Source organism: Gallinula chloropus (assembly GCF_964237585.1).
Source record: "Gallinula chloropus genome assembly, chromosome: 1".
Taxonomy (NCBI): Eukaryota; Metazoa; Chordata; class Aves; order Gruiformes; family Rallidae; genus Gallinula; species Gallinula chloropus.
Window position 1 is genome coordinate 79173743 of NC_140085.1, and position 14121 is coordinate 79187863.

At 42.5% G+C, this 14121-nt stretch overlaps 1 protein-coding gene across 1 annotated transcript in view; it reads left to right on the forward strand.

Annotated features, from left to right (window-relative positions):
- Positions 1-547: 547 nt before the first annotated feature.
- LMO3 (LIM domain only 3) overlaps positions 548-14121 on the forward strand; it is a gene marked incomplete at both ends in the record, with an annotated part of 54875 nt that continues 41301 nt past the window's right edge. The window contains 2 exons of the mRNA XM_084265554.1: positions 548-572; positions 7299-7512. Coding sequence (XP_084121680.1) covers positions 548-572; positions 7299-7512 — 239 coding nt within the window. The remainder of the gene's footprint in view (positions 573-7298; positions 7513-14121) is intronic.

The following is a 14121-nucleotide window of genomic DNA, read 5'->3' on the forward strand; positions in this document are numbered from 1 at the left end:
GCCGGGGTCCGGGCTCGCACATCCTCTCGGACCCGCATCAGAGAATCCAGGCATCCAGGCTGGCGTTATGAAATAGTACTTCTGTCTACGATCCTTTCTCTCCCCCCCCCCCCCTTCTTTTTCTCCCCCATATCTCTCACCCCCCTTCCTCCCCCCCTCCCTTCTCCCTTCATACCGAGCACGATATGGTATGCTAACGCCGCATGTGACAGTTTAATCAAACCCATTTGTTACAACAAAGCTAGGAGACCGCTGGGATTGTAGGCTTACGGGCAGAGTTAGGGGAGCATGTGGCTTTGTCGCTCGCCATCGCCGTGCGCGGCCGGCGGCTCGGGGTGTGCCGGCCCCGTCCGTCCCCCCCCTCCATCCCCGCCCGCCCCCCCCTCCCTTCCCCGCTTCCCCGCCGCCCCCCGCCTCCGCACCCGCCGGGCTGCGGCGCGCCGCGCTCCCGCTCACTTGACCCGAGCCGGGGGAAAGCACTTGCTACTTTTGCCGGGATTTGGTGCTTCAATGAGAAGGAGCTCTCCAGGCGCCCGTAAATCAACTCATGCAGAAAAAGGAGAAAAGTTTTGGTAAGGCGGCGGTCTCCTGTTTTAGCGCGCACCGAGCAGCAGCGGTGCGCTTTAAGGTAGAGATGGGGAAGTATTGGGAGGGGGGGGGAGGGAAAGCCGGGGTGGGGGGGAAAGCAACGAGAGTGTTTCTCTTGCCTCTTCGATCCTGAACGCGTTGCCGTAGCGAGCGTCTGTGTTTGCGTGTGCTCTAGAGAGACCCAAAATACCGCTTCCTAGGACAGCTTTGTAGAACCGCTATTTAAACCAATTAATCTTGCTAGGTGCAACAAATATCGCTACATGCTTGCCCGACACCTCCCTCTCCCCCCTCTTCTCCCCGTCGCCCCATCCCTGCGATGCTTGGAAAGGGAATTAGCACAAAAGGCTGGAGCGCCTAACTCCAAAAGGGATTCTTTGTTGTAGAGTGTATGTTTCTTATTTATTTTTTTATTTTGCATGTGAGCTGCATCAAAATTGAACTCAGTCTTGCAAATCTCTTGTTGGCCTTTGCCAAGCACTAGCACTTTGCTGCCATGGTAACTGTAATTAAACTGATAAGAGTGGAAAAATGTCAGTATCTCTGAGCCTTGCAGCTGCATTGGAGAAAAAGGGAATCAAATTGGTTCCCAGCACCACTGCTCTAAAAAAGGAGGGAGGGAGTTTGGGGGGGGGGGGGGGAGGGAGGTGGCGGGGGTGGGGGACACACACACGACAGGGGTAGGAACATAGCTTAGCAGCTCCCGTCCCTGAGATCTGGGTACATCTATTTGCTGTGTTGTCCCTTAGGGGGCTACAGCCTGCAGGGATGCTCTGGGCCAGTGAACAGAGAGAAACAAGCTTTTAGGCCCAATCTAGCTTTCAAAAAGAGAAGGGGAAAGAAGAAGAGAAATCTTTTGTTTGGTGTCTCTTGGCAGTCGACTAGCCATGTTGGCCAAATTCTTTTAATCTGTATCACTGCTCCCAGCTGTGGGACTGAATTCCCATTTTTAGTTTTTACCTAACCTCTTCTCTCTCTCTCTCTCTCTCTTTCTTTTTTTTTCCCTCCCACTTCCCAACTCATCTCCTTCATTAAAAAAATAAATAAATACAGCTTTCCTCTGTAGAAGAAGGGGCAGAAGGTGAAGTTTAGTTATATACCACGGAAAATTAACTCAAAAGTATACAGAAGAGACTATACTCAGAGTACTAAAATCCCTACTTTTATCTAAAAAAACAAACCCAAAAACCAAACCCAAAAACCCAAACCAAACCTGAGTGTTATGGAGTTGCGGTTACTTTGTTGTGTTAACTACAGAAGCTGAGACTGTGCGGATGAATGGCACAGAACAAGAGAGCATAATGGAGGCAATCAACCGTTAGGCTGGTTCACAATGCAATCCAGGCAATTAAAAGCTCACCAGAGTTTAAATGAAATGGTTCTACTTATTTCTGTGCACCACACTGCACAGGCTATTATTTATGTCTCTCTCTCCTTTTTTTTTTTTTTTTAATTATGATTTCCCTTAAACTGTCAAATAACTCAGAGTAGCAGGGTCTCAGAGGCAATAAGAATTTTCCACAGAACAATTTACGTGCCAATCTGAAACTAGTTCCGACTCCTGATGTGGTTGCTACATGCGAGTTCTGAAATGCTTCTCAGCTTCGGAAACCTTAACTTTTTTTTTAAGTCCCTGTGTGTATTGTCCTGAATAATTGGAGCTCTGAATGCTTTTTAGGATGAAGCTACAAAGCGCGAAAGCATCGGAAAAGTATTTATTTTTTATCTTCTACTAGATCTCCAACTCTCTTGTTGACTGCACGTTGTCTGTCAGTTTGCTGTCTTTTAAAGACCGCTGCACTGGTACCTCATTTGCTCCAAAGCTATTCAGTTGTTTGGGGGTTGGTGGGGTTGGGTTGTGTCTTTGAACTAGAGGTGAGCTTTCCCTTTCTTGCCGAACATACAGTTGTCCTCGGTAGGACTCTGTGTGTGTGCCTTCGCAAAGAAGGGGGGCAGGGTGGTCTTTAAAAGTTTTGGGTTGCGTTGCTTTGGGGGTTTGGGTTTTTTTTATAAAGTGATCCGGTGAGTAACAATACCCAACTCTTCCTCCCCTAACGTGCTTTTCAAAGACCGACTGTACCACAAACCAGAAACTGAGTCCCGAGGGTCTTGTGCTGTACTCAGCACCATCAGGGACCAATCCTGCTTACAAATGCTACTACACCCCTAACAAACACAGCTCGTTATGTCAAATTTTCATTCCCTTTGATTTTGAGAAGCGTGATGATTGGAGTGAAATGGATTTTGGGTTTTCTGCCTTCCTAAAGGAGCCTAATTTAGCTTTTTTCAGCACCCTTTTCCTTTTTATCCTGAAATTCATAGTTACAAATTGGTTGGCAGTGTTTCACCACATGAAAATAACAGTAGCCAGGGACGGGAATCAGTTGCATCAAAGTTATCTTGGGAGACCTGGGGAAATCCACAAACCTGAGAGCCAGGTTGTGAAGTTTTCCCTTCGCAAATCCTAAAGGTGGAGGATGGTGATGAAGTCTCATTCTTTACGCAGTTCCGCAGCTTATGTGCAGTATCTTGGGGGCTGGAGGTGGAAGGAACGGGGGGATGGAAGGAAGTAGAGAGGAAGCCCTTGAAAGCATATCGGGGTGAAATAAAAAGGGTTGGTTTGACAGTGACAGGCTGGGAACTGAAATCTTTCAGTGCCGAGAACAGATCTGCTCTGTGATGCAGAGCATGGGTTGGACTCCGCAGAAGTGAAGGGAAAGTGCGTTTTGATTATTTCTTTTCCTTTTTACAGCCTAGGTGTAGCACTTACAGAATTGTATGGGGTTTCTTTTTTTTTTAAGTGCTCTATACGTAACCTCTGCCTCACTGGAGGAGGAGAATAGGGCAGCCAGGCAGCAGTGCTGCGTGCTGCTACCTGGTATTTCAGCAGCGAGGAGTTTGGATGGTTTTGTGGGTGCTGTCAGCCTCTGAAAGAGTCTTTCCTGTGTCCTAAGGAATAAATGGATAGTTAAACTGCAGCCTGTGAAAAACTGGCTGAGTGTAAGCTGCAGGTATTCGTTTTGCCAAATTAAGAGAGTGCTAAAAATACATAAGCGCGTATCTGAAAAGTGTAACTGGATTGGAGATCTTAGGAGAGCATTAAAGAGAAGAAGGATGGTCTGTGAGGTGATCTGCATTAAGGTGGCTCGCTTATACTATGCAGAAAAAAAAACCCCAAACCAATTAATGTTCTATTTTCAAAATCAAGTGATTTGATCTAGAGTATCTGAGGAAAAGGACACACACAAAGAATTCGGAGATACATAAAAACACTTATTGGAGCGCTGGTTTATGCTATGTTTCGTTTCAAGCCTTCCCGCACTTCAGAAAGAGTAACTTTTGGTTTATAATGAAGTAATAGTTTGAGGATTTTTATTTTTTTTAAACTTTAATTAAAAGAGAAGCAGCTTCATCTCAAGTAAAGTGTGAAAAGATCAAATCTATCTGAGGAGAAAAGCATTCCTTCCCTCCAAAAGCTGCTGCAGATTGAATCCATAATCTGAAGATGCTGCCAGTGAGATGTCAGCAGCACCTTCCCTCTCAGCCTCAGGAAACCAGACTTGCAGGGTTGCTAACACTTTTTCCATGGTGGGGGGAGTGTGGGGTGTCTGCCCCTTTTCACTTCTCTCTGGAAGGATGGTTTGGGCTAACAGACATGAATGACAGTGCTCTGTCTACTTTCCTCACGTAGCAAATGTCTCAGAAACCGTGCAGGGGTACGCTCGAGATTGTGCGAGCTGCAGTTTTATTTGTAACACAATAACCCTGCGTTGGCAGCACATACCTCAGGAATCATCAGGCTTGATTATTGCAATTTGCTCAGATACTCGCTTGTTTAGCCTTGGTTCTGCGGCGCCTCGTTCCCTTCAGACGGCGTAGGACAGTAGATCAGCCTGGATCAGGGACTGTCAGCCTCCATTCTCTAACTCGCTTCCTTATCAGGCAGCAAAATTTTTACATTAAGATTTTTTTTTTCTTTAAAGCCTTTAACTGTGTTAGCTCCTAGTTTATCCTGGTTTCCCTCGAGCTAAAGATTAAAGTCCTAGAACAGCTTCATGCTTCTGAACTTTTTTTTACTCAGTTCCAAGAAGTTGATACAAATTGTGGCCAATTTTAAGTATTTGTCCTCTCTGTGGCTGCCAAAGAGAGTGGCTGGGGACAAGTCTGTTGTTGGCACTTAGCCGGTATCTATACTGTGATGTGCAACTTTCCAGATCAAGGCTTTTCCAACCAAGCAAAGGTATTAGAGTTGTGGCAGGACTTCCCTTCACGGTTTGGGATGGGTTCCTCGCCGAAAAAAAAAATCCTCCAGTATTTGTGCTGGTTTTAGTCACTTATTTATAGCTGTGTCATTTTGCCATTTCATGTGTGTACCCTGGATCCAGGGAGTCAGCTGGCAATTGAACATGCTAGAAAGGCTCTGCCTTTGTCTCCCGGTGCTTGCTCAAGATGAAGTGTTCGTCTTCGTTCCCACATCTGCCACAGACTTACTGTGGAGCCCTGTGCGGGTCGCTGTATCTCTCTGTTACCCTTCCCCCTTGTTAACGAGAAACAGATCTTGCGCGTCTGTAAGTGGCGTGGGAGCTCTGAGAGCAGCATTGATTGGGGAGCAATGGGAAGGCAGCGCCATTTTTATTTTTTAAAATATACTTATTGACAGAAAAATATGGGCCTTACACTTTTGTTATGAGCTGTAGGTGTTATGCAGCAGTACTGCAGTTGTACTTCGGAGTGCCCACTAGAACGGTCTCCATATAACTGGATGGCTAATTTCATGGATAAATATATCTCTCCAAAGTGTGTAATACAGCGTATTGCAAAGAGGGGAGTGGGGCTCTTACAGTCATACATCATAATAAGAACTGCTATTTCTAATTCAGTGTCAGCCTCACAGGTGAAACTCAGGATTTCAGCTTGGTAACCCTGGAAAGTCACTTGACTCTATGGTCATTGTGGTCCACATAAATCTGAAGTGTTCCATGTATATGTTCCATGTACTAATCCCTGCGACACCTTGGCTGGCGTAGCATTTAGCCTCTTGTCTTATCCTCTTGTAGCACCAATATCCATAAAGGGGAGTTGTACCATTGCTTCGAGGGTTATACTAACTTCTCTGTTTTCCTTATGAGGCCTTTTTAAAAAACAAAATATAATTAACCAAACAAAAACCCCCAAAGCCAACCTGTTCACAGTCTAGCTCCCTGAGCCTCACTGTAGTGGTGGGTTACAGCATCAGCCCAGATCATCTGAGAAAAGCTGGGACTCTAAGGTGTGCTTAACAGTAGGTAGTAGAGCATCTGCGATGAGGAGCTCCTGAATTTGCTTTTCTTTGTTACAAGACTCTATTTGACCTTCTCCAGTCTTCGCATAATAACAGGGTGTCATACCCTGACTTTTGGAGTAAGATTTACTTGTTGGCAACAGCATTTGCTTCCCAGTCTTGATATTGTAATATTCAGATGCTTATAATGAAGACTTTCCCCACACACACACCCTCAAACTTACATCTGTGGCCTTAAAAAAGCAAAATAACCTAGTAATCAAACTGCATGTCTCTTCTCTCTTTCTGGTGTTTGAAGTCCAGCAAAGCACCCAAAGGGCTATGATTTTGCTTATTCTAAAAAATGACTTTCAGAGAACTCATCTGAGTGTAATGGGATGGCAGTTCACGTGATTAACCGAGAGAGACCGGTCTGGAAACACTTTGGGGCAGTGACCTTCTCTCCCCATTTACTGTAAAACTGAGGGCAATTGATTTTTGTATGGATCTCTGGAAGCTGGCTGCGGCGCTTTGCATACCGTCACTCCACTGTGTTCCACTTTTACCAGTTCCTTCCTTTAAACAGCGGTTCAGGTGTTTGAATTGTTATTTACATGCTCTCTGCTGTTACATCAAAAGGTATATGGTACTTAATGGACACTACTGTACTCCTTGTCCTGAGCTAGCTCTTGGCTAAAATTGGCATTGGAAAGTGGGGCAGAGGGTTTTTTTTTTTTAATGGTGCTTTTGTTGTTGGGTTGGGGTTTTTTTCCCTTGTACAAACTAGCAACTCTCTGACCTTGTGCAGATTATTTAAAATCAAATTTTTCAGCAGATCATTACACTGCAGCTTGTAACTAGAGATGCTGATACTGAAGTCTCTGGAAATCTGATTGCTTCATTCATGTGCCTCACAAGAACTGAAATCTTAAAAAAACAACCAAGCCCCTGCAGCACCAAACTGTCTATGTCAAAGCTCCCTGAAACTCTGGCCCTGCGCCTCTAATAGCTTCAGTCTTTTCTTGAGTATTTGGAGCGCTAAGATAGTGCAAATAGATCCACACTTGCCATCATAGATGTGCTGTTAACTTAAATTTCAGGTTGCTAAGTATTGCATACTTTGGGTGAAAGTGGATGAATTTTTCATTTTAATTTTTTAATCCTATTTTTTTTTTCAGCAAAAGAGACCAGGTAAATGAGGTGTTAAAGAGAAGCTGTGGAATTTAGAGCAGTGGAAGTTTCTGTTCTCAAATTTATCTCAACATTGTTTTCAGCTTCCTGTGGACTATCTACGTTATTTCATCCTATCTACATGATTGCCTTTCTAATGAACAGGGGGAGGGTGTTGGGTGAGTGTGGGGGGAAGGGGAGCAGTGAGGTAGAAGAAGAAAAGGGTGAGACTGTTCCTCAAGAAAATATCTGTTTTCACTCTTGTCTTGTTGTATTTCAGGTATACAAATGCTCTCAGTCCAGCCAGACACCAAGCCGAAAGGTTGTGCTGGCTGCAACCGTAAGATTAAAGACCGGTATCTTCTAAAGGCCCTGGACAAATACTGGCATGAAGACTGCCTGAAATGTGCCTGCTGTGACTGTCGCCTGGGGGAGGTGGGCTCAACCTTGTACACCAAAGCCAACCTTATCCTTTGTCGCAGAGACTATCTGAGGTAGGCCACTTCCTTCTCGCGTTCGCTGACAAACTTGCTAAATCTGTCCAGCCGTTCCTGTGTAGTCACTGTTGTGTAAGCAGCACCCGAGGGCTGCAAGGCTGAGTATATGTGGAGGATGAGAAAACAAATGCTGCGGTATGGAGATACAGCTCAAGTCTGAACCAAAAAGCTCACGTAACCAGGTCACGCGGGTGGTTGCCAGTTTTCTCATGCTAGTGCTGGGGTCCCAGTCTCAGAGGAGGAGAAGAGAATAGAGTAAATTCCCTATGTTTCCCACAGCACTGTGTTCTTGGGGCGATCTCCTCTTCCTCCTAGCAGTACGGTGGTAGCCAAGCAGAGCAGCCTGAAGCTCTATGTGTCGTTTTCACCAGCTCGAGTGCAAAGTTTGGACTCTGTAAGCGAGGTGTGCTTCACTCGTCTTCGCTAACCCATTTTCATCCTCCTAGTTTGCCAAGGAATTTCATTTGTGACACAGGAAGCTTTTATGAATGTTGCCATTTAGCTGTTAGGAGCTGGACCAAGATGACTAAATGTCTCCCTCATGCTAAATAACCACATAGGCTCAAATCCGCTCTGACCCGGATTTAACTCAGTGACCCGGGTGGGACACCAAGTAACTTGTTGCCACTTCTCAGAGGTAGCAAATTGTCACCTGATTTTCTGTCGTCTGGATTGCTTGCGGACCTGTGCCTCAAAAGTATTTGAGGTATCATAGCAGAGTACTGATGGGCAGCACCAGGCTAGTTCTATCTACAGGTTGTATGTGAGTAAATAGGGCTACTTTTCAGGAGCTAAGTTGAATCAGGAAGTTTAGTCTCCCTGGGCTCTCAATAGTAAATAGAGAGAAAAGACTCCTCTAGGGTGATTCAGAGCACCTATTTCCTTTAGGAGCTCCTTTCCTCCATTCCCTGTAGAGGGGGCCTAATGAGACTAGGTGCTCCAGGCTAACTGTGAGCTTCTGGGAATATTTCCCCTGCCCCTGTAGTGTAGCCTTTTCCTTTTAAAGGGACAGTAATACATTGGGGAAAAATTAAAATTCTCTTTGAATACGTTAACTCACAATTTCAGTTTAAGCACAGGTACCACATGCTGATCAGTTCCAAATTTGTACAGCATGGGTAGGTTGGAGCAGGAATCAGGACTGGGTAGGTTGGAGCAGGAATCAGGACTAAAGTGTTAACCACTGCCTGTACTCTGGGTCTCCACATTACAACCTGGCTTTTTTTTCCTAGAGCGGAACACAAACCTTCTCAAACGCATTGTACCCTTGTTGAGCTGGGGCTGCAAGGCAGATCAGGTTCTTCAGGCATGGGCTTGGACTACTTAGCGGTAAAAGAGCTCTGCTCCCCATTAAAACTCAGAGCAGAATGCAGGATAGAGTGCTGGGACTTTAGTATAGAGTCTGCATCCTAAAGCCATTGTATTAAAGCTACCAAAGAAGTAGGTAACAAAACCTTACTTTTAAAAACTGGCAGGGAACTGCTTGAGTAAGAGAGGGATTGTTGTACCTGAGCCTAGGTCACCTGTGATCTTAAAGCGGGTGTCTACAGAGAAGGGTTGGAACAGTTTCTCAGGGACAGTTGCACTTATCTTAATTTTTAAAGCCCTTTAAAAGAATCTTTCTACAACATGTGCCTGCAGGAGTGAGAAAACCCTGCTGTGGCTGTTTAATCCAAGGTCCAAATTTTACTGGAGACTTCGAACTTACTGAATCTCCCAAGTGCTAGAGCAGCAGATCCACTGTTCTGAAGTCAAATGTTTAAAATAAAACCCGGAAGTGATCTAGTAGAAAAGATATGAGCAAAGCCTCTCACCAGCACAGATGCGCATACACTGTTGCTTTCTGGTCTTTGAGAGCCTAACAGGAGTAAACATTTTGCTAGCAGACTGTTAAAATTCACACGAAGTGACTTGGAGAAAGGCAACTGTATTTTTTTTTAATCTGCCGTAACCGCATTCAAAATGGGTGTTTCAGTTATTTGTTCATAAACAGTATTTACTTTTGCACCAGTGAAACCAGCATACGTTGAGAAATCCTACAACTGGCTTTAAGATGTCTCTGATTTATTTATTCTTTTTGTCTCTGGGTTTATCAAATCTTAATGAAACAATCCTGTCATCAGCCTTTTTTCGGTGAATCTTGTGAGTGCATAGATTTAAACTTGGTATTTACACTAAACTTCAAACTGATGCACTTAAGGTAATTGCAGGTAGTCATTTGCCTCTTTGCGCCTTACCTACTTAGTTATGCGGTGAACCTATAAAAGTGATCTTTTTAATGCTAATGTAGAAACTAGTTAAATGTTCTCTGGCTTTGTAGTCAAATAAGCATTCATATTTAGCAGCCCACTTCACACGAATTTAAAGAACAAGTTACTTCCTACTAATGACCAGGTTGGGGTTCGATTACAGTTCCGAACTATCCCTTTTATTCTATTTTATTTTAAACCATAAGGGGAGTCTTTGCAGCATATGAAGCTGTTGTAGCTTCCTATTAATTTCTGTGGTGCCCTCTAGAGGATATGTGGCTTGCTCGGTACTATAAAGAGCAGAATTGCTTATTAACTCCTCTCTCTGTGTTCATTATGTCTTTCAATAAGACAGCCATTCTACAGATGCTGTAAGCAATAATGTAGCCAGTTTGGGTGCTTTAGCGTTCATGGTTAAATTTGCAAAACTGTGTGATTGTGTCTTTGGTTATTTGCAAAGACAGGTTGGTGTCTCTTGTTGAGAGACGCTAGCCAAAACCCTAAAAACCTCCTCAGCCCTGATGTGCACTCTCGTTCCGCATCTGAGCCCTGAGATGCCCACCTTGGTGAGCTTTATGGAAAAACTTCCAAACTTACTTTGCTTTACCCCTCTCCTTTGGTAAATGTAGCTAATTTTTGCCATACTCAACCCTTTTTCTCTATGTTGGGGAATGGGGTTGTTGAGGGGATGGAAGAAATCTTTAATGAGTTAATGAGCTTGGAAGATGCTTTGGGTGTGAAAGGCTTTACCCTGAAATCTGATTCATGTAAGACATGCCAGTGGTTTCAGACGTGGCATACGACACCGAGGGTATTAGGGTGGCCACAGTAGGAATAAACTGTTTTGTTAACGAGGATGAGAACTGACTTGAGTAAAGAAAGGACTCAATGTTAGAAATAACACACTCGGTGAAAATGATATGCAGAGTATAATTCCCCTGCAGGCTTCTGTCTCCTGCTTATACACTCTTGGGTTAGAAAGTGAAGACTTAATTTAAGGAACTTAGGTTTACGCCAATATTTCAAGTCCATTTACAGTAAGTGAAATATGCAAGAAGGGTTTTTTTTGTGGGTTTTTTTTTTTTTCCCCTCCAGAGCTGTACAGTGACATCTTAATGTATCAGCCTATCCTGTTCTGTCCTCTCTTCTGACTGGCAGCATGTCCATTTACAAGCACAATTTTCCCTTTGAAATCTGTCATTACTGCCATTAATGACCAGTCGTTATGTTAACAGCCCAAGGGCTGTTAACATGTCAAACTGGTTGTTAACTGGAATGTTATTACTTATTTAAACCACAGGTATGAGTTGTGTGAAATGCGCTTTGGTTGTGTGTTCTGAGCTGCCTCGGCTCAAAACAATAGGGGAACAGCCAAGCCTTTGCCTTTGGGGTGCCGAGGGATTTGCTTTCTATTCCATCTGCTCATTTGATTTCTGCATATTTTTGAGGTCCTCCTACCCCTGGGCAGCCTCCTAAATTCAGGTGCAACCGCATGCAATCCCAGCTCCCAGCCTTGTGAGCAAATGGGCAGCCGCAGCTATTTCCAGATGCACAGTAATGCCTGCTGCACATTTGAGATTAATATCTGGCCCCTAAAAGTGTAAAATGAAAGACCGACAATTACATGTAACTCAGTTGTATTAAATAATGAGCTTCCTCGGATGCAGCGAAAATATGAAAGTACAGCTGTGCTAAGCTAGTAGCAATGTAGGTCAATCACCCTTTTCACTTAGGTTTTTAACTACGCAAACCCTGCTGAGCTACCAATGACTACAAAGTGCTGTTTCATTCCTATTTAATTTTGGCAGCATTTTACTGAAGAGCAGGCATTCATGCAGCTAAATTATCTTCACCGTTTCTGGTTTTAACTCCAGCTCCATGACACTAAATGTTGGAGTGTGTATCTCTTAGTAAACACAAAGAATATGGTTTCTGATTTCTTTTTTTTTTTCAAACCCATCTCTTAACATGGAAATTGAATTACAACTTTTGTTACTTTTTGCATAATTTCCCTAGCCTGGCAAACGGATCACAGGAAAAGGATTAACAAATCTAATATATTGGGGTGGAATTTTTACCCTGAAAGACATCTAGAACCTTATCAGGGATGAGGGTGGTGGTGACACAAAAGTCTAACCCACTCCCCCACCCCAAACTTGGTATTGATCTTGCTTGTAAACATACTACAGATTTTAAAAGTACCTCTGAATAGCTATGAAGATTAGTAGATCACTGTTCCTGAAGAAAGACTGCTAGGGTTTGTTTGGGTTCTGTTCTTCCCCACTTGCTGCTTTGAAGACCCAAGACAAGCCAAGATTTTAAAATACATATATTGGATGAGATCTTGTAAATAACAAGATGTGACTACAGAAATTAAAGTGTTCAACCATAAGCGTTGTGAGGATGCTGCCTCTGTAAAATATTTAGCTTGTGGAAGGGTGCATACTGAAGAGAGTAGAGTTTAGGAAGCAGCCTTTTCCTGTATAACGGCTCACACTCAAAAGGCAACTATTATTTTAAAAAAATATTACGTGGAAGTACTTAGACTTAAAACATCTTCTGGTCTGGTACTCCCTAGCAGATCCTTTTTCTTGCTAGTGTTGTGGAAAGTGCACACTAAGTATTGCAAAAACCTAGGATATCAGCCCTCTTAAATGTTTATATAAATATTCTCCATGGATATTTTCACAGGTAATGTGTTATAAGGTGTTTGCAAAATGACACCTCGCATTGCTTCTTGTCCGACTTAAAATCTTTAAAGATTTACCTTTAGTCAAGTGCTCTGTGCTTCCAGGAATACCAAGGTGTTTACAGAAGTCAGGCTTAAGAGAGCTCTGCTTTCTTCACTGAAGCTTTGTACTGCTGAACCTTTATTTACACACTAATATCCTTGTTGTGATGCGTGTATGTATTCAAGGGAGAACTACTTTGCAGGAATGCATCCTAAAATATTTTAACATCTATATAAAAATGGTAGGGGTAGCGGTCTGCTTGTACTATTTTTGCTCTGTGTGTGAGATGAATGGTCTCAATTTACATTAATTGTATCATTAAGAATGTCTTTGGAAAAAAAAAAAAGGCAATAACACTGTTTCTCCCACTAATTGCCAAAGGTTTGCAAACCCTCAAAACATCTTAACAGTTCTTGAAGGGATAAGGGTGTACTACAAGGAGAGTAATGCACGTACACACAATTAATCCACCCAAGTTGCGAGAAATAATGCTTTTGATTTAGTTACACTCTGGCTAGTTTAGCTTGTTCTTATTTTAGTTCATCTGTGATAGCTTTTAATAAAAAACATTCAATTAAGCTGTTAAAATTGGTGTTTAAGTCATGTTGAAATGCTGTGAAATGTGTGTACTCAAGTTTGACGCTCTTCAGTAGTTCCATGTGTTTCCCCTTATCTGCTGGGTTTTTTTCTTCAGAGCTGCCAAATTTTTAATAATTGTGTTATTTTTAGTGGCTTAAAATACACAGTTTAATTTCCAAGAATGTGAATGTTCCTTCTTACAAAGCTTCTTGAAAACCAGACGCTTCTCGTGTGTTGTCAAAATACCTCATTAATCCCCTGGAAACGTTCAAAGAATTTCAGGAGACTTTTCAGATGAAAGTACAGTGTCTCTTAAAGCCTGTCCTACAGTTCTTCATTGCTTTGCTATGGCATGATGTATTTTGATGGAAAATTATTTTAATACAAAGATTTTGTCAATCCATAGTAGCTCAATAAAGCTTAATAAAAGCCTAGGTAAGTCTGCAGTGCCAGAGAATGAGATGATGTTCTTGGTGAAAGAACAGTTCTGCAGGTCTGCTTGGTATTTTCTGTAACCTCTTTTAAAAGAAATTCAACTTTCTGGATTTCTTTCTTGCGGAATTTTTCCTCACTAGTGGCCTTGGTTAGTGTTTTTAGGAAATATGCTTAAAATAATACCCATATTAAAGTTATTTACTGAAGGAATAAATATTATCAACTATATTATGACGTGTGACTTCACATCTAAAGTTTAATTGAAAACTTTTGGCATTTTTGGCCAGAAGTATATGTGAACAATGCATCTATGTATAATGTAGTAGAATAATATTTAGCTCTTATTGTCTAGCAGAGAGATGCCTTTAAGAAGTTCCAAATTCTGCTACATATCTGCTACTTAAAAGAAAGATTTAAAAAAAGAAAAAGAAAGAAATCAAAATTGTTTCATTTGTTTGAAACTTTAAATTATTTTTGTGGATATTTTACCCCAAACTGAAAACCAAGACTCTATTATGAAATTTAAAAACCAAACAAACAAAAGCAAAAAAACCCAACAAATCTTTCTGAATTTTGTTATGCTGTATTTGCTACGTTCTTTCTCGATGTGA